Here is a 20,703-nt window from a genome sequence, read left to right as displayed (position 1 = left end):
TTTTGGATTATATCAATTGATGTGGATCATCTGGAGCTGTGTCAATACCATGCCCATTATGGACAAGAGCTCCCCCATTCCCCCATGGCATCATCAGCAGAGGAAGGCATCAGACACCTGCACAGAACCTTTAATGTTGGATGTCTTATGTGCGTAGATGTTGTTGCATTATGTAAAACTATTAGTTTAGTTTTTTACATATAAAATGGAACATCTCAAGATACATAATTTTAAAGGGTGCCTTGACTGAAAAAAGGTTGATTAACACTGGACTAAAATAATATAACTTTCGTTTTCTTTTTTTTCCCAGGAAACCCCAATAGACAAAATCTTGTGAGAACATGAAAAAAATAAACAGTTGGATGATTTTCTCGATTTTAATATTAATAGTCATTGCAAATATATTCTTCTGGTACATTCCTGCAAGAAGATCTATAACATTTTGCACAAACACAAGCACAAAACAAACCCTTAATGCAATGAATCCTGAAAATAGGATGCCCAAAAACAATGACCATGCCTTTGAACCCACTGGTGTGTGGACTGTGGAACCTTCAGGACGTCTTGGAAACCTCATAGGGCAATATGCAACGCTTTACGCGTTTGCCAAACGGCATGGACATCAAGCTTACATCTTACCCTACATGCATTCAGCACTATCTAAGATTTTTAAGATAAAACTGCCGGTTATTAATCGGGAAGTTGCAGACCGAATACCATGGAAAACCTTCAGAATATACAATAACTGGATGTCTGAAGAATATTATAACATATCTGGACAGTATGTTAAACTTTCTGGTTATCCCTTTTCATGGACCTTCTATCATCATCTCAAAGAAGAGATTCTTAAGGAATTCACTTTCCATGAATTTATTAGAGAGGAAAGCAATGCCTATCTTGCTGATATACGGGGGAACAAAACTAACACCACCTTCATTGGTATACATGTCCGTAGAGGTGACTATGTAGATATTATGCTAAAGAGCAAGAAAGGTGTGCTAGCTAGCAAAAAGTACCTGGATAAAGCAATGGAGTATTTTAGAAAAAAATATACAAACCCCTTGTTTGTGGTGACCAGCAATGATCTAGTTTGGTGTAAATCGAATATCAATAATTCCTTGGGAGATGTTTACTTTATTGGAGATGGAAAGGAAGGATCACCTGGCCGTGACTTTGCTCTCTTGGTTCACTGTAACCACACAATTATGACCATAGGTACATTTGGCTTATATGCTGCCTATTTGGCTGGAGGTGAAACCATTTATCTTACAAACTATACTTTGCCTGATTTCCCCCGTGTCACAAGATTTAAATATGAGACTATCTTTCTTCCTGAATGGATAGGGATTCCTGCAGATCTTTCCCCACTTTTAAGAAAAGATTAACACTGATATCTCACTGAAAGGGGTAGTATTAAAGTAAACTTGTCAAAAATTTCAATAATTCAAACTCAGCAATTAAAGGAAAAACATGGGCTTATAAAAAAAAAAGCAAACCTACAGTATATACTTCTATGCTGCAGCATCAGTGTAACATTGCAGCTGTCCCACATCAGCTCTAAGCCTGAGTGAATACATGACTGCTGATCGCTCAGCTCTTGGTCTGCATTGAGCAGAGATCAGTGACTGTCAATCACCGCTGTTAGCTCTGCTCCTCCAGCACTCACTGCAGTGCCGGGATAAAGAGGTAGCAGGTGCAGCGGGCTCCAGCTATCAGCCTCCAGCTGAGAGGTGGAGCCAACTGTCAATCAAGCATCATCGGGATCCTTCCAGAGCCTGGAGCAGCTCTGCTACGTCAACTGATAGCGAGTTATATAGCTCATTGTCAATTGACTCTGGTTCACAGGAGTGCAAAAGCAAGTGCACTCCTGTGACCCACAAGAGAAGTATGACCAAAAATGTATGGCTTTGGCCATACTTCTCTTTTATGAAAATATACTGTATATGTGGGGTTATTATATTTCAACTTCTTCAGTGTGCATTGTGATACACTGAAAAGTATGCAGCAGGACCATCATTTTTGGCTGTTGAGGTGCGAAAATGCTCTGCTATTGTGCAGCCCTCTGGAAGTGTTGGTGACCTCACTGGAGGCTCTCTTGATTTTCCAGCTGACCACGGTTTTTTTTAAAAATAAATAACTGCAAAACATTTTCCTAGTTTTAGATACAGTGAAGATGGATTCGAGCACCAGTCAGGTTTTTATTGCTGTCTGTGTCCCCGGTAGGGAGATTCACCCTCACTTTTTGTCCTGGTGATCATTATCACAGAAAGTGAAAGTAAATCCGAAATTTTGAGTGGACACCAGAACAGAAATGGAGGGGAAATCTTCCAATGGGGAAATATCTTTTTAAGTAAAATACATTTTCTTTCAGTTGTACTTTTATTGGGTTAATGTAATTTAAGAAAAAAATGATTCTTTTAAAAATGGAGTTTTCAATAAAAGAATACAGAACTTGATGATTCGCTACAATGGTGCTTGTTCAGGCACTTTCTTGTATGGCAAAATTAGAAACACAAAACATCAGATTGCGCAGATAAAAACACCTCTTAAACACTTGCTGGCCAACCACAGTATTTTTACTGCAAGAGGGCAGGTAGCTGCACATGTGCACTGGCGCATCCTAATCCCATGACCACTGTGTCTGGTGGAAACAGTAGATTACAACGCTTGGTACCTTTCTGCTGATCATAGCAATCACATGATTACAATGTAAACAAAACAGTCATAAATGGCTTCCAAGTTGTGATGCTGTGATTGGCCCACAGCTACTCATAGTACCTGGCACCCTGTACCATGTGATTAGCTGTAGCCAATCACAGATCACAATACTAAGTAAGCTGTTATAAATGAAAGCCATTCATGACCGCTAAAACTATTGCATATAACAGTGATCATCACCTTTTATAAGCAATAACCACAATCTCCCAGAGTAGTATGATATCACTCTGGTGACACAGAACTACTCTGATGAGAGTATGTAAATAAAAAAAATCTAAAAAAGAAGAGTAAATCTTTAGAGTAAAGTTTTAAAAAATTGAATAAAAAATATTATTTTTTTTATTTTTCACATACTGTCACCAGTCAGTATCACTAATCACTGCCACACCAGTCATGTTGATGCTGTACTGCACTGGTAACTATGTAAAAAAAAAATTGTGGAAAAAAAAACACATTTTATTTAATTTCATCATTTTCCAAAACAAATTACAACTCACAATGCCTCTTACTAAATTAAGGGGGGATATGATCAATATGTATAAATACATCAATGGTTCATATAGTGAACTCGGTGTAGAGTTATTCACCCTGAGGTCATCACAGAGGACATGGGGGCACTCGTTACGTCTGGAGGAAAATAAATTTAATCTCCAAACACGGAAAGGTTTCTTCACAGTAAGAGCTGTGAAAATGTGGAATAGACTCCCTCAAGAGTTGGTTCTGGCCAGCTTAGTGGATTGCTTTAAAAAAGGCCTGGATTATTTCTTAGATACACAGAATATAACTGGATACTATCCTTTATAGGTAAAGTTGATCCGGGGAATATCCGATTGCCTCTCGGGGGATCAGGAAGGAATTTTTTTCCTGCAGTAGCAAATTGGATTATGCTTTGTTGAGGTTTTTTTTTGCCTTCCTCTGGATCAACTGTGGGTATAGGATTATAACTTTTTTTTTTTTAATGGGTGAACTGGATGGACTTTTTGTCTTTTTTCAGCCAGACTAACTATGTAACTAGCAGCCTAACTATAAAAGAGCTACACATTATAAGATCTTGACTGTATGGTATGACAATGTTCTTGCACTGTGTTATCTTGTGCCACCTTTTTATGTTCGCTATGTTACCCAGCATGAAGAAGCAGCACACTCAGAGTCCAAAGGAGGTTCACAGTGTTATATTTACAGTACATAGTGGTTCCCCCTTGAGGGCCACTGGATTTTTGCTGTGTCCCCCTAATCTCTGCAGAGCCAGGCAACACGCATTTTCCACACTTTCAGGGTCAGTAAAACAGTCCTTGAGCTGGTTTTTGTTGTTTTTATTAGGGGTTATCAACTATGAGGACAATTTCCTAGCAAAACTCTGTACAAAATATGGACCAAAAATCAGCAACAGTGTTTTTAATGAGCACTGAATCCCCTTTGGTGTACCTCCTCAAACCCAGTCGAACCTCTTCTCATACACCTGGCTGTCCTGAAGTTATCTCTGGGCAAGAGATTCCAGAATCCACTGTAAAGCAGACCCAAAAGAGAAATAGCTGGGTATTGCTATAGATATTTAGGTATTTTCACCTGGTGAACATGCTTACTGTCTTAGGCTAGGTTCACACCTATGCAGGTTGCAATTGAGCCGTTTCTGCATTGCATTTTGCGTTGCGTTTTTGCACCTACATTTTGCATCGTTTTCGCCATGTTTTTGATGCTTTTTGGGTTTTTAACCCCTTGCCCTCCAGAGGATTTACCCCCCTTCCTGACCAGGCAATTTTTTGCATTATGGCGTTGTGTTACTTTAACTGACAATTGCGCAGTCATGCAACGCTGCACCCAAATCAAATTTACGTCCTTTCTTTCTCCACAAATTGAGTTTTCTTTTTGTGGTATTTTATCGACTCTGCGCTTTTTATTTCTTGCACTATAAAAAAAAAGGCCAACAATTTTGAGAAAAAACAATATTTACTTTTTGCTATTAAATATGTCCAGTAAAAAAAATTTTAAAAATCAAATTTCATCATACATTTAGGCCAAAATGTATTCTGCTACATGTCTTTGCTAAAAAAAATCCAAATACATGTAAATTAATTGGTTTACGTGAAAGTTATAGCATTTACAAATGGTGGTATATACTGGAGTTTTTTGGGGGGATGGTTACTAGTAATGGCGGCGATCAGTGACTTATTGTGGGACTACAGCAGGCATTCTGACACTGGGGGAACTGACTTGGTGTCACTGACATCCCCACCAATACAGTGATCAGTGCTAAAAAAAAAACACTGACACTGTACTAATGGCACTGGGCGGGAAGGTGTTAACATGAGGGGCGATCAAAGGGTTAACTGTGTGCTGTGTGTGTTTTACTATGTGCTTCACTGTAAGCACACTGCTTTGTATAGCTGTGCTGTGCACAGCCATGCAAAGCAGTGTGCACGAGCTGACAGGGAGGAGAACTGTTTTGTTTTCAAAGCGTTCTCCTTCCCGGCGGAGATGCTCGGCAATCACCTGGCGCTGGTGAGTAATCACCAGCCAGGACCCAGTGAATGACAGCTACGGCTGCTAATGGTGGTGCGCCTCGCTCACGCCCCCTTCCTGGAAATACAGAATCACATACAGTATCTCACAGAAGTGAGAACACACCCCACATTTTTGTAAATATTTTATTCTATCTTTTCATGTGACAACACTGAAGAAATTATATTTTGCTACAATGTAAAGTAGTGAGTGTACAGCTTGTATAACTGTAAATTTGCTGTCCCCTCAAAATAACTCAACACACAGCCATTAATGTCTAAACTGCTGGCAACAAAAGTGAGTACACCCCTATCTCACTTCTGTGAGATACTGTATATACAGTATACGTGATTTTGCGCACCCATGCCGCCCTCTAGCAGTATTTCTGCTATAGGATGGTCAGGAAGCTGTTAATTATATATTAATTATATATTTATTATATGTGCCATACAAATACTTACAGACAAATACAGAAAGTTAAAACTGATGGCATTCCTACAGACTACAACATATTACATAGCTATATAACTTAAATTGTAATTTTCATATAAAGCAAGCTAACTTCATAGTCTTAGGCCTCATGCACACAGAATGTTAAAAGAAACTCTCTTAGAAGCCATCCTCCTTGTAGCAGCGTTTTTGCTGAAAAAACACCTAATGTTTATTTCTAGAGATGAGCGAAATATTAAAAAATTCGGTTCGGCTGATTCTTCGAATTCGCCGAATAAATTCGCTTCGAGCCGAATATATTCGCTGCGAATTTAACTTATAAAAAGGGTGTTTCTAGGCTTCAGAGAGCCTTTATATTAGTGCAGAACACTGTACCTTTAATTTAAATGCCCTTGGAGTCTGCTGGGGAAGAGAAATAATACTGTCAGTCAGTATGACATGCAGATGAGTGCCGTCGATCTTAGAATCACCGCACACTTCACTCATTTGGGCAGTCACGGGGCCAAAACCAGAGTGTGGAGCCACAGTGTGGCGGTGGAGGCAGCAGCAATGGGAGGCCATACAGCACCCTATGACAAAATGGAACCCACCAGCAGTGTGAGGAGACCTGAAAGTGGCACATGGCAGAGTGTGGCGATGGAGACAGCAGCAATGGGAGGCCGTACAGGGACCCATGACACACTCTGGACCTGGCAGCAGCATGAGGAGGCGGTACAGGGGCCCATGACAGATTACGGGCCTGGCAGCAGCATGAGGAGTCGGTACGGGGGCCCATGGCAGATTACTGGCCTGGCAGCAGCATGAGGAGGTGGTACAGGGGCCCATGGCAGAGTGGCGGAGCGTAAGCAGCTAAAATTGAAGGCCATACAGAGGCCTATGTTAAAAAGTCCCCCCAGCAGCAGCGTGGGGAGACGACTATCAGAGTCCAATGGCAGAGTGGCGGAGCAGAAGCAGCTTCAATTGAATTCAATCCCGGGCCATGCCAACTAACGGTTGTGTCTGACGTACCCACCGACCGTTGGCTGTAGGTGTCAGAGGTGACCTGGGAAGAGAAAGACGACCGAGTCAACCAATCGATGACGGCAGGGTTGTCGGTGGAGACATGACCGCTGGATGACACCGGGAGCACTGGCCTCTGGCTGCGACTAGTGCTGCCTCGACCCCTTCCTCTGCTGCCACGTCTGCTCGCTCCTGAAACATTGCCTCCTCTGCCACTCCTCTGCGTGTTGTCTGACATACTCTTTAATTCAATAAGCACCCCAAAAATAAAACCGGATTTAACTCTTTGAACGTACAATAGTGGTTGTGAAGCAGAAAGTCAGTTTATTGTACACAATCGGTCAATTGCAGCTTGCCGTTGGCTGGAAACTTTACGTTTAGGTCACTGGAATGCACTAATCACCCAAAAAATATTACCGCCAGCCGGCGTGTAAATGGATCTAACTCTTTGAACGTACAATAGTGGTTGTGAAGCAGAAAGTCAGTTTATTTAGCACAATTGGTCAATTGCAGCTTGCCGTTGGCTGGAAACTGTACGTTTGTCACTGGAATGCACTAATCACCCAAAAAATATTACCGCCACCCGGCGTGTAAATGGATCTAACTCTTTGAACGTACAATAGTGGTTGTGAAGCAGAAAGTCAGTTTATTGTACACAATCGGTCAATTGCAGCTTGCCGTTGGCTGGAAACTGTACGTTTGTGTCACTGGAATGCACTAATCACCCAAAAAATATTACCGCCAGCCGGCGTGTAAATGGATTTAACTCTTTGAACGTACAATAGTGGTTGTGAAGCAGAAAGTCAGTTTATTTTGCACAATCGGCAAACTGCAGCACCAACTGTGCACGACAGCCACCAAAAAAAAAAAGGGTGTATGTCACTTTAAATTTTCGATTCTTTGATAGCTGTGGCCCTAAGTAACGATTCTGTGTCCCTGAGTAACGATTCTGTGTCCCTGAGTAACGATTCTGTGGCCCTAAAGTCTCTGTGGCCCTAACTCTGTCCCTTAATACACACAGGTCTGTCTCTCTTGAATGACCGGAGGCTAATGGAGAATTCTAAGATGGCCGCGATTTATAGCTCCACCATTACACAGTGCTGGCTGGCTGCTGATTGGCTAATGCGATCACATGTCATGAATGCATTATGGGTCAGCGCGCCTTGTCTGCGCGCCTTCCCAGAGATCCCCGCCCCATCTTCTCTGTCCATTTTCTCCGTCGCCACACATGTCGCCGCCATTTTTGGGAAAATTCGATTCGTGCATCCGAAGTTTGCTAATCTTCGGATTCGTTGCGAATAGAATTTTTCCAAATCTTCGGAACGAATTCCACTTCGTCATGTTCGATTCGCTCATCTCTATTTATTTCATTGGCCAGAATGAGAATTTATTTTGGCCATTGAAATAAATGAACATTTAAGGATTAAACGCACCAAGCATTTTTCTGCCAAAATGCTGCTGCTCCTGGACACACTGGCTCTGGGGTTTTTTTCCCTGCTGGTAAGCGCTACTGGTACTAAGAGCTTCTAAGAGCATCATGGCCGCAATTAGCGGTACCCCGGCCCCATGAGCGTGCGGTGCCACCCACGCACCGATGTCCACCTCACCGCAATGATGTTGCGCACATGAGCGGTGTGCTGCGCCATACGTGCAGGGCCGTCAGCGCGCCCAACAGGCCACAGCCTGCCATATGGCATTGTTCATCCACCCAGAAGCCCAGAAACTAAGGCATGCTGACTCCACATGGGGGCAATGTGAACTACAGGCACAAAAAGACCAAGACCGTATTACAAAAGGCCCCGCTGTGGGAAAAAAACACAGAGGGGGCCTACGCACCGGGTGGTAGACGGTGTCACCATCGATGCCCCCCGCCAGACCACCCCAGGACTGTCGCTGGGAGCATCCACCTTTCAATGTACATAATACATACTAATGGCACAAGTAGTACATACAGAATAATGCTTAAATAGAAAAGGAAGAACATCAAAGAAAAAACAAACAATGCAGAAAGATGTAATGCATGAATGGTACAATAAATGGAATAAAGGATTTACAGATCCCTTTCACAACCCCCAGAGCAAAAACCAGGCAAAAATGGTTTGATTTTAAAGGCCTTATTGAGACCAGGTGGATTGGTGGCATTCAGTTGGTAGATCCACCTTAATTCCCATTTTAGGAGGGTCTTGTTCAAAGTCCCCTACCTCAGGGATTCATGTGGATATGGTCTAGCCCTAAAAAATGTAGTGGAACAATGGACAGATGCCACATGTCGACCCAAAGGGAGTTCAGGGTCACTTTTGTGCATACTGTTGACATGTTAGTAGACTCTGTGCCAAAAGAGCATTTTGGTCTTACTGACATAGAAACACCCATATTCGCAGGATAATAGGTAAACAACCCCTAAGGTCTTGCAATTGACATAATGTTAAAGAAAGAAAGTTTGATTGTTGGAAAGATGAATATGCAGACGTGTGTCCATGTACTTGCAATAAGAGCAGGACCCACAGGGAAAGTCTCTGTTGGCTTCCCTGTATCCGCTGTGAACCACCCGGTAACTCACAGAGGGCACCTTCCTGTGGGTGATGGCTGGTGCAGCGGGCACATGGGAAGGGCCACAACATGGTCAATGGTAAGCTAATGCCAATATTTCTATATGATCTGTCTGATTTGCATATGTTGTGTGGAGTACCAAGTAACAATACGTACAGTAAAAAGATCATGGTGTGTGGATAGACAGACTCTTTTATAAGCTCTTTTCAGACAGGAGTTGGTATAACCATGCTCCAATAGGCGTTCTTTCAACACAAAATCTTCCTTTTTAAATAATATATAATTAGAACAGTTACGTCCGGCACGGAGGTATTGACTATATGGGATAGTTGTCACTAAATGCTTTAGGATGGAAACTAGCTGCATGCAATATGATGTTCCCTGATGTTGGTTTATGGTACAGTTCTCTCATCGCTGTGAGCACTCTGGTAGTTCATTGAGTCTTTCTGGCAGCAAGTATTGGCTTGCCCGTATCTGATGTACGAGCAGGCAGATACAGACAGTGTGCAGCAGACCTGCGTGGCATCTGCTGATCGCTGGTGCAATGCTTTACAGGCTCGCAACACAAAAAATTGTAAATGCTAATTTTTTTTTACCTGCAAAAAAAAAAATGTGCATTTATTATTTTTTGTGGAAAGGTGAACTTATCTTTTTTTTAATTCAAACACCACTACCCTAGGAAGTACCGGCAGCAGAACCAGCCCAATTCCCCTTATAGGTGAACTGGACTTCCAAAACCTGTCATATTTATATTGATTCATTAAAGGTAATTCATTGCTGGACAATATTATGCAAGTTAGCAGACTATAACATGTGGGTATTCAAAGATACACTACATTGCCAAAAGTATTGGGATGCCTGATCTACCACGCACATGAACTTTAATGACATCCCAGTTTTAGTCCGTAGGGTTCAATATTGAGTTGGCCCTGCCCTTTGCAGCTATAACAGCTTCAACTCTTCTGGGAAGGCTGTCCACAAGGTTTAGGAGTGTGTCTATGGGAATGTTTGACCATTCTTCCAGAAGTGCATTTGTGCGGTCAGGCACTGATGTCGGACAAGAAGGTCTGGCTCACAGACTCCACTCTAATTCATCCCAAAGGTGAAAGGTGTTCTATCGGGTTGAGGTCAGGACTCTGTTCAGGCCAGTCAAGTTCCTCCACCCCAAACTCGCTCATCCATCTTTATGGACCTTGCTTTGTGCAGTCATGATGGAACAGGAAGAGGCCATCCCCAAGCTGTTCCCACATGGGAACATGAAATTGTCCAAAATGTATTGGTATGCTGACATCTTAAGAGTTCCCTTCACTGGAACTAAGGGGCCAAGCCTAACCTCTGAAAAACAACCCCACACAGTAATCCCCCCTCCACCAAACTTTACACTTGGCAAAATGCAGGCAGGCAAGTACCTTTCTCCTGGTAACCGCCAAACCCACATCCATCGGATTGCCAGACAGAAAATCGTGATTCGTCACTCCAGAGAACACCTCTCCACTGCTCTAGAGTCCAGTGGCAGTGTGCTTTACACCACTGCATCCAACACTTTGCATTGCACTTGGTGATGTAAGGCTTCGATGCAGCTGCTTGGCCATGGAAACCAATTCCATGAAGCTCTCTATGCACTGTTGTTGTTGTGCTAATATGAAGGCCACACAAAATTTGTATGTCTTTAGCTACTGACTCTGCAGACAGTTGGTAACTTGTGCGCTTCAGCATGCACTGACCCCTCTCTATCATTCTATGTGGCCTACAGCCTCGTGGCAGAGTTGCTGTTGTTCCCAGTTGCTTTCACTTTGTTATAATACCAGTATCAGTTGACTGTGGAATATTTAGCGGCAAGGAAATTTCATGGATGGATTTATTGCACAGGTAGCAACCTATCAGGATACCACGCTTGAATTCACTAAGCTCCTGAAAGCGACCCATTTTTTCACAAATGTTTGTAGAAGCAGTCTGCATGCAGGTGCTAGATTTTATCAGGGGCGTATTTACCACAAGGCAAACAAGGCATTTGCCTAGGGCAGCAGCACTTTTCAGGGGGGGCAGCAGCACTTTTCAGGATGGCAGTAGCACTTTTCAGGAGGGCAGCAGCACTTTTCAGGGGGGCAGCAGCATTTTTCAGAGGGGCAGCACTGCCCCCCAAAAGAAGGGATGCAAGAAAGGACACACGCAGTATGGTAACCAGGTGGGATCTGAGAGCGGCTGTAGGCTGCTTGATGGTGTAAGCAGAGCCTGACTCTTGTTCCCGGGGATGTCCAGAACTGTGAAGGTAAATGTCTTCTCTCGCTGGGGTGGGGGTGGGGGGGGGTTGCCAGTGTATATGGGGCAGTGGTAGTGGAAGACTTTCTTGGGTTGGGCTAGGGTGGTGTCAGGGCAGGAGCTGAGGAACAGACAGGCAGGACTAATAACAATGTAATGCACTGGCTGACGACAACCACCATCCACAGACCGAAGTCCCTCAGGGCGCGGAGTCTAAGTCCCAGGCTGCCCTTCACCAGGGCCCCTGATGGTGGGGATGGACTTGACGCAGCCAGGAACCAGGTCGCGGCCCCCGAGACACCTCAGTTGCGGTAATGGCCGCCGCCAATGGCGTGTAGCTGGTGGAAAAGACAATAGAGTAGTCAGGCAGGCCGGGTCGACAACAACGGGACAAAACGGTACAGGACAGCAGACGAGAATCACAGGTCACGAGCCGGGTTCAGCAATGGAGGGTCAGATCAAAGGAGAACACAAAGAATAGTCGAGTCACAAGCCGAGTCAGATTCCAGGAGAGTCACGAGAGTCAGAACAGAGTTATAGCGACACAAGACACAAGTGCAAAGGGCATGTGCGGACCACAGGCTTATATGTAATCAGCCACACCCCTCTGGGGGATGGACCTCAGAGACCTGAAGGCATAAAAGATTCCCACCATGCTCAGCAGAAATCCAAGATGGATGCCAGCACATGGAGTAACATAACCTCTGGGAAAAGGTAGGATCTTGACAGGTGGGGTGTTGTTGGTCAATGTCAGGCTCTTATCGTGGGGGAGAGGGAGTTTGTCAGTGTCAGGGTCTCTCCGTGGGTGCGTGAGTGTCAGGAATGGACTCGCCAATGGTGGTGGGACTCACCTGCCTTGTGGGCTGCAGTACCAGGGCTGGCTAGCGGGTGCTCTCAGCAACCAGAAGCTCACTCCTGCAATCAGCCATCACCTGAGGCTGATTGTAGGAGGTGTATTTAAGGAATGGCCAGGCCTGCAGTCAGTGCCTTGGTGTTTGTTTCCTATGTGCCCTGTTTCCTGTATCCTGTCTCCTGCCTGCTTGATTCTCCTGCTTGACTCTGATAGAACTCCGCCTGAACTGACCCCGGCTATTCCTGATCATTCTTCTGCCTGCTCCCGTTGTACCTTTCTGCCTGATTGTTCCTGACCCGGCCTGCCTGACCACTCCACCTCTCCAGCCCTGACTGCACCTGTACCTATTAGTTTAAGGTTTGTTTTGTTTTGCACTGTTTGTTTATTTTGTGCAGCTCATAATAAATATTATTATTATTTAATCATTTCTGAAGCCTGCTGTTTCCCTGTGTCAGTCCACACATCTCTGGTCATACCTGGATCCCTGACATTACACCAGGGCCATTCCTGACCAGAGGTGGCTGCACAGGGAAGCCATCTTGGCTTATTGTTGTGAAGGATGCATCCAGAGGAGGTTATATACTTGTGTCTGCTAGTCTTTGATGACAAAGAATATTCCTATGAGACTCTGCAGGAGTATACCTGGGATCAGCTGCTAGAATGCATAGGGGTCGCGCATTCCCTGGCAGATCAGGGCACAGAGTTCTGTGAGGTGCAACCATTAATTCAGGTTTGTGTGGAGTTGGCTTCAGCCAGTACCCCTGAAAGCAGGGATGACTTTTTTCCCCCATTCAGTGCAGATCAAGTGGAATCGCTGGTATGGTTGTTGAAGGAGCATCCAGATTCCTTCCATGAGCATTATGCAGCTTGTCCATCACATGTGCTAGTGGAGTGTATAGACGCAGTGCAGTCTTTGGTCAGACAGGCTATGTGTAAGCGGAGTTGTGTTCAACCCATACTACAGTCCTGGGCAGACTTGTTACACCCATCCTCAGTCAGCTTGCAACAAACCAGTCCTGCTTCTCATCATACCTCTGCTCAAAGCTTTCTTCTTGCACTCCTGACAGCACCCCCAATGACAGCCCAGTATACCCTGCTAGCTACCACATGTCAGTCCCCTGCTCCCACTTGCTGCACCTATCCTGCCTTTAACCCTGTAAAGAAGTCCTCTGTAGCAACTGCTCCCTCCTTTGTTCCATCCCCCAGCTCTTCTCTGCCTACAGCTGCTCTATCCATTTACAAACCTGCGCTTACTTACAGTACTCCAGTAACTAAAACCAGGAAAAGGCGAAAATTCTTTCCAACCAGTACCATCCTGCCAGTATCCAAACCGGTCAGCCTGCCGTCTGAGAACCCGCCTTCCGTGGTTCAGCCTGGTGCCCCGGTGCCCGCAATTCAGCCTGATACATTGATGCCCGATGACCCAGTGTACGCTACCCGGCCTGATGTTCCTACCCAGCCTGACGATCTAGTGCCCACTATCCAGCCTGATGACCCGATCCGGCCTGATGATCCTATCCAGCTTGATGATCTAGTGTACGCTACCCAGCCTGATGACCCGATCCGGCCTGACGACCCGATCCAGCTTGATAATCTGGTATACGCTACCCAGCCTGATGACCCGATCCGGCCTGGTGATCCTATCCGGCCTGGTGATCCTATCCGGCCTGGTGATCCGATCCGGCCTGATGACCCGATCCGGCCTGATGACCCGATCCGGCCTGATGACCCGATCCAGCCTGATGGCCTAATCCAGCCTGATGACCTGGTGTTCGTGATCCAACCCGATGACCTGATCCAGCCTGACGACCTGGTCTGGCCTGGTACCTCGGTGCCCACTGTCGAGCCTGGTGACTCGGTGCCCGCTGTCGAGCCTGGTGACTCGGTGCCCGCTGTCGAGCCTGGTGACTCGGTGCCCGCTGTCGTGCCTGGTGACTCGGTGCCCGCTGTCGTGCCTGGTGACTCGGTGCCCGCTCTCGTGCCAGTTGACTCGGTGCCCGCTCTCGTGCCAGTTGACTCGGTGCCCGCTGTCGTGCCAGTTGACTCGGTGCCCGCTGTCGTGCCAGTTGACTCGGTGCCCGCTGTCGTGCCAGATGACTCAGTCCGCTGCCGAGCTTGGTGACCCGGTGCCCGCTGCCGAGCTTGGTGACCCGGTGCCCGCTGCCGAGCTTGGTGACTCGGTGCCCGCTGTCGAGCTTGGTGACTCGGTGCCCGCTGTCGAGCTTGGTGACTCGGTGCCTGCTGTCGTGCCAGTTGACTCGGTGCCCGCTGTCGTGCCAGTTGACTCGGTGCCCGCTGTCGTGCCAGTTGACTCGGTGCCCGCTGTCGTGCCAGTTGACTCAGACCCCGCTGTCGTGCCAGTTGACTCAGACCCCGCTGCCAAGCTTAATGACTCGGTGCCCGCTGTTGTGCCAGGTGACTCGGAGCCCGCTGTCGTGCCAGGTGACTCGGAGCCCGCTGTCGAGCTTGGTGACTCGGGGCCTGCTGTCGAGCTTGGTGACTTGGTGCCCGTTTTCGTGCCAGTTGACTCGGTGCCCGCTGTCGAGCTTGATGCCTCAGTGCCTGCTGCTCCGCCTGATGGCCCGGTGCCTGCTGCTCCGCCTGAGGGCCTGGTGCCTGCTGCTCCGCCTGAGGGCCCGGTGCCTGCTGCTCCGCCTGAGGACCCGGTGCCTGCTGCTCCGCCTGACGTGCCTCCATCCGCTGCCCAGCCTGACGTGCCTCCGTCCGCTGTCCAGCCTGACGTGCCTCCATCCGCTGCCCAGCCTGATGTGCCAGCCCCTGATATTCAGCCAGTTACCTGACCCGGGCGGTGGAACATTTTGCCCACTAAGGACTGTTTGGAGCGTCCTGAGGCCGCTCCTTGAGGGGGGGGGGGTACTGTCCGGAATGGACTCGCCAATGGTGGTGGGACTCACCTGCCTTGTGGGCTGCAGTACCAGGGCTGGCTAGAGGGTGCTCTCAGCAACCAGAAGCTCACTCCTGCAATCAGCCATCACCTGAGGCTGATTGTAGGAGGTGTATTTAAGGAATGGCCAGGCCTGCAGTCAGTGCCTTGGTGTTTGTTTCCCATGTGCCCTGTTTCCTGTATCCTGTCTCCTGCCTGCTCGACTCTCCTGCTTGACTCTGACTCTGATAGAACTCCGCCTGCACTGACCCCGCCTTTTCCTGACCATTCTTCTGCCTGCTCCCGTTGTACCTTTCTGCCTGATTGTTCCTGACCCGGCCTGCCTGACCACTCCACCTCTCCAGCCCTGACTGCACCTGTACCTATTAGTTTAAGGTTTGTTTTGTTTTGCACTGTTTGTTTATTTTGTGCAGCTCATAATAAATATTATTATTATTTAATCATTTCTGAAGCCTGCTGTTTCCCTGTGTCAGTCCACACATCTCTGGTCATACCTGGATCCCTGACAGTGAGTGGGGGAGCCAATTTTTGTGTTGCCTAGGGCAGCACGAAACCTTAATACACTACTGGGTTTTATACACCTGCGGCCATGGATGGTGATTGGAACACCTGAATCCAATGATTTGGAGGGGTGTCCCAATACTTTTGGCAATATAGTGTATTAATACCTATAGAAAACTATATCAGGGACATGGTCATAAACACAGCAACATCCCAGCAGCCAGAACGGATGACTTATCACATCATTTCTGTCAACACCTTCTCAAGATCCAGAAAAGGGGACTGCAACCACAGTTTACAGCTCTCATTTTACCATCAACAAGAAGGAATTTCTGCAAAGACTTGAGAGCCATTTTGCTCATTACTTGGATTCTGTTGAATGCAGAGAACCAGGGCATTGTTAAAAGTGGAGCTCCCATCTCTGGTGAAAAAATAAGTCATGAGCTACAAAAACTGTAGCTGCTGACTTTTAAAAAAATAGCCACTCACCTGTCCTAGGATCCAAATGTGTCCTCGCCACAGCCAGGTTCACTGGTCATCCTGTGTCCCCAGCATCTCAAGTGTTGGCACCCGACTGTGACAGTTTGTGGCCTCACAGCCGGGTGCCCACTTTGTATTGTGAATGCTCCCACAGTCCTCTGGGACCTGCCAGGAGAGGAGGAGAACTTCCACTTCCGTTCACCTAGGCGAGTGATTGAGAACCTTTTAGAGACCCAAACTGTAACCCAAAACCCACTTATTTATCGCAACGTGCCAACACTGCAATTAAACCTGAATACTGAGGTTTTAGTTTAGAAAAAACAATCCATACATTAACATCTATTGTCTTAAAAGAAAAACACAATAACAGAGCTTCCACTGACCTTCAGCACAAGAGGGCAAAGTGCCACTGACCACCAGCACTAAGGGGCAAAGTGCCACTGACCACCAGCACAAGGGGGCAAAGTGCAACATTCTTGTCACTTTTCAGACTAGTTCTTTCTGCATGGTGGTTCACCGATTAGTAGGAGTGGTTACATGATCAAAGGTCTGATATAAGCAACTGAATGACTCACATTGAGATTTCTCGCAGAGGCTTGTGAACAAAGTGCCTTGAAATTGGAGGAGTTTAAACCAAAGGAGTTTTCATCGTATACACATCATATACCTAACGTGAGTAATGTATTGTAACTGGGATCATTTGTGCTAGCAATGCTGGGTTGATGTGCAGAGTTAAAGTGTATGTTACCCTAAATATTTATTTTTCTATATGAGGTGCATATAGCAAACCTAGTAACTATTATTTCCATGCATTCTTTCCAACTTAAGTACCTGGTTGATCCTGCCAGTCCCCCCTCTTCCTTTTTCTTACTATGTAAAGCATGTAAGCCAATCTGTCCTCGTGTTGGCAGCTTGTGTCCTTGGGCTTGCAGTTCAGAGGTACAGGATGCCATGTACACACACGGTGTGCCTATAACTTCTGTAGCCTGACCAACTGCTACTCTCCCCCCTTCCCGGCTATCCCTGATCTGTAGATTGACAGCAGAGCTCAGCCCTAGCCTCTTTGTGCCAAGTCTATTGTGATATACTATGCAACTGCCCTATTGAGAAATGAAGCCATTCTTGCTATCAGGAAGAGAAGATTCCATAGCACTGTGCGATCACGCAACAGAAGAATATAAACTTGTGTGAAAGGTACAATTTTTTTTTTAATTAAGCAAAAGCACATACTGTATACAGGGTTTAATTTACTAAAACTGGAGAGTACAAAAATCTGGTGAAGCTGTGCATTGTAACCAGTTTCTAACTTCAGCTTGTTGACAAAAAAAAAAGAAAAAATGGAAGCTGATTGATTTCTATGCAGAGCTGCCCAGATTTTGCACTCTCCAGTTTTAGTAAATCAACCACAGTGCCTATATAGCAAAAACTATATGTGAAGGTGTCTAGGAGCTTGTGCGGTTGAAACTACTTTAGTTGATAATCAGGATGAGGAGGTAGGAAGTTGGGTTTCTATAGTGGGATGGTAGGGGCTCACAGAAAATAGAGGCTAGTCCTGTGTCTGAGCACCCAAACAGATTTGCAAAGTTTAATGAAGATGTGTGAGGGGCAAACCCAGAGATAGCAGCCCTAGATGTCCTGGATAACATGGGTAACAGCTTCTTTAGCAGGGGTGGTAAGGGTTATGTAGGAAGTCCTAGACAGTTGGTGGTAATAGGGGTTCTATAATCACAAGGACTGATTGAATATTTTGTCAACCTGAATGGTTTGCAATCTTTCTGGTGACATGGTTTGGCATGTGTCGCAGACAAATTACTGGGAGGGGCTGACCATGATCCATGTTGGGACCAATTACATAACACATAGAAGATAGAGGATCCTAAAGAATAAATTTAGAAAACTGGGCAGAAAATTGATGGGAAGGACCTTGCTAATTATATTCCTTGGAATATTTCCCGTGCCATGTGCAATACAGAAAAGGCAGAAGGAGTTTAGGGAGCTAAGTGCATGTGTATAGACCGGGTGTATGAGAGCAGGATTTGGGGTTTCTAGAGAACGGACTGTATATTCATTGGGGTACAGCCTAGATGCCAAAAAATGGTTTGGGCCAAAATGGAAGGGTGTCTGCTGTGCTAGTGGAGTGGTTTATGGGAAGGTTGTAAAAGTATTTCAACTGGGAATAAAGGGAAAGGGAGAGTTAGGCTGCCCTTACAACCAGCAGGTTGAACAAAAAAAACTGATTTGATTCCCCCATCCATAAACTCTGAATACACTGATCAGTGCTGCCAGCTATAGTGTGTGATGCTGATCTAGCAACAAGAAACAAATATAAGGTTGTACAGAAATTGATCGATAGAATGATTTCTGTACAACCACAGTGCCTATACATGGATGGAAATTCGGTTGGTTCCTGCTGAACCTAATTAATTTTCATCCATCTACAGTATGGCCGGCTTTAAAATATAATGGGGCAGACAAACCAGACAGGGGGTCAAACATTAAAGTGTTACTAAACCCACAACAGAACAATCAGTCTGCATATGCAGTAAAGCATGCTTGTTATACTCACTGTGGAACCTAAGGGGTTAATCCTCTACTAGAGAGTGTTTTTTTTTCTTGGGAGAGTGCATGTGATCAGCACAGGGCCATTCAGCACTGTCCAGACAGAGGTCAGGGGTTCTGCAACTTCCTAGAGCCAAATGAAAACTCCTACAAGCTTTAACCAGTGCTTGGCTGGACACTGATAGAAGTCACAAGACTGCTCTAACTGCTGATGAGAAAAGGTATTTAGCAGTTTATATTTACTAAAATAATTTCATTCTGTGTACTGTGGGAGACCAGATATAGTGCATGTACGGAAGGTGATAAGGAGTCTCCCATATTACAAACAAAAAGTGGCAATTAAAGTTATTTTTGTACTGCCAAAAAATATGATAAATAAAAATGCAAAATGCAACAATGGATGAAAGCATTTGTTCACCATTGCTTGAAGTCTGCCAATCAAAATAGAAAACTCTAGTGCTTTTGTATATGAAGAGAACTATGATTGATTTGGCATTATTGAAACTGGCCTTGTTCTTCAAATGATTTAGCTTTTAATATTTCTGGCTATGCTTTCTTTTGGAGAGATGGGGTAAAATGAAAAGGTGGCAATGTCTGTCTCTGAGTGAAAAAGGGATCCAAAAGTGAGCATGAAAGAAGAGCTTGTTGATGTCTCCATCAACATGGTGTGATGCATGATGGTGCAGAGACATTGCGGTTGGATTTTACATACTGTATGGTTTGGCATACTGCAAGGGTAATTATTTAATGGAGCTTGAGATTAAAAGTACCATTTTTATGTTTGTGATTGCGCCAAGCTATGTAGTTGAATAAAGTCTTTATGTTTAGTCTCCAGTTTATAAGCAAACCTTTTTGCACTGTTTGTGCATGTACAAAATTAGGTTATAAGTTGATAAATGTAATGTTATGTGCTTGGGGGCTAAAACCATTTATGCATCATACTTTTTTTGGGGAGTACAACTATGGGAGTCAAAAATCTGGGAGTTCTGGTAGATAATAGACTTAATAATGGCATGCAATGCCAAGTTGAAGTTTTTAAAGCAAGCAAAAATATTTTTCTGTATCAAGAGATATGGACTCGAGAGAGAGACATAATTTTGACCTCGTACAAATCATTAGTAAGATGTCATCTGGAATGTTCAGTTCAGTTTTAGGCAGCAATTCACAAAAAGAATATTGGAGAACAGTAGAAAGCACAGAGATTGGGAAACCAAACAGAGAGAGACATGGAGGATAGAAAAGTTGATTAGGGGTGGTATGATCACTATGTATAAATATATAAATAGTTGGTACAAAGTTAAAAAGAACAATAAAAACAAGCGCTAGATGTCAATAAGAAGAAAAAGGCTAGCCGCTGACATAAGAAGTAAACCTCTGGAACTTCAAATTTAAAAACAGACAATATGCAGCGCTGATTGCCAGAATTGAAAATCAAATAAGAGACATAATTATAAATTATGAATTAAGAACAACAAATTATAAAGTTCATGCAGGATAAACGTGACTTCTGTGATGTGTCAAAAGATGATAAAGCAGAATTTTCGTGACTCTTGTGGTAATGAGACTGGGTGTAGATTGCACTAAATGGATGCATAAGGAAATTATGCATGGAGTATTTAAGACCTACTCCTGGTGCTCTGGATGTGAGACACTGGAAGGGTAGTCGTCATCTTAAATCTCGCCACTAGATGTCATGTATCCTAAATCAATGGAAAAGCTCAGTGGATATCAGCATCAGCCACCAGGGAGATCATCCCAATCATCAGACAGCAATGAGCAGGAAATGATGAGCACAGCATTGAAGGATAACCGCCGACCGTCCTGAACTGGCCAAGCGGTGTGTAGTAGTAACTGGGGGGCATCTTCCTGACACGTTTCGTGTAATATACACGTTCTCAAAAGGGGGCTTTTTTTAGGTACATACTGGTCC

At 45.1% G+C, this 20,703-nt stretch overlaps 2 protein-coding genes across 2 annotated transcripts in view; both read left to right on the top strand.

The window, feature by feature from the left end:
- The first annotated feature begins 341 nt into the window (after positions 1-341).
- On the top strand, positions 342-2,429 carry LOC149463000 (galactoside alpha-(1,2)-fucosyltransferase 2-like). The gene has a single exon (XM_089676092.1). It carries the CDS (start codon positions 342-344, stop codon positions 1,383-1,385), a length of 1,044 nt encoding a protein of 347 aa, XP_089532218.1. The 3' UTR covers positions 1,386-2,429.
- Positions 2,430-16,802: 14,373 nt separating this feature from the next.
- LOC149462999 (galactoside alpha-(1,2)-fucosyltransferase 2-like) overlaps positions 16,803-20,703 on the top strand; it is a 55,503-nt gene continuing 51,602 nt past the window's right edge. The window contains exon 1 of the mRNA XM_089676067.1: positions 16,803-16,886. The gene's annotated coding sequence lies outside the window, so the exon portion shown is untranslated. The remainder of the gene's footprint in view (positions 16,887-20,703) is intronic.

Source organism: Staurois parvus, unplaced genomic scaffold, assembly GCF_062004578.1.
Source record: "Staurois parvus isolate SC_StPar_1 unplaced genomic scaffold, SC_StPar_1.0 ptg000163l, whole genome shotgun sequence".
Taxonomy (NCBI): domain Eukaryota; kingdom Metazoa; phylum Chordata; class Amphibia; order Anura; family Ranidae; genus Staurois; species Staurois parvus.
This window is presented reverse-complemented; position numbering and strand designations above follow the sequence as displayed.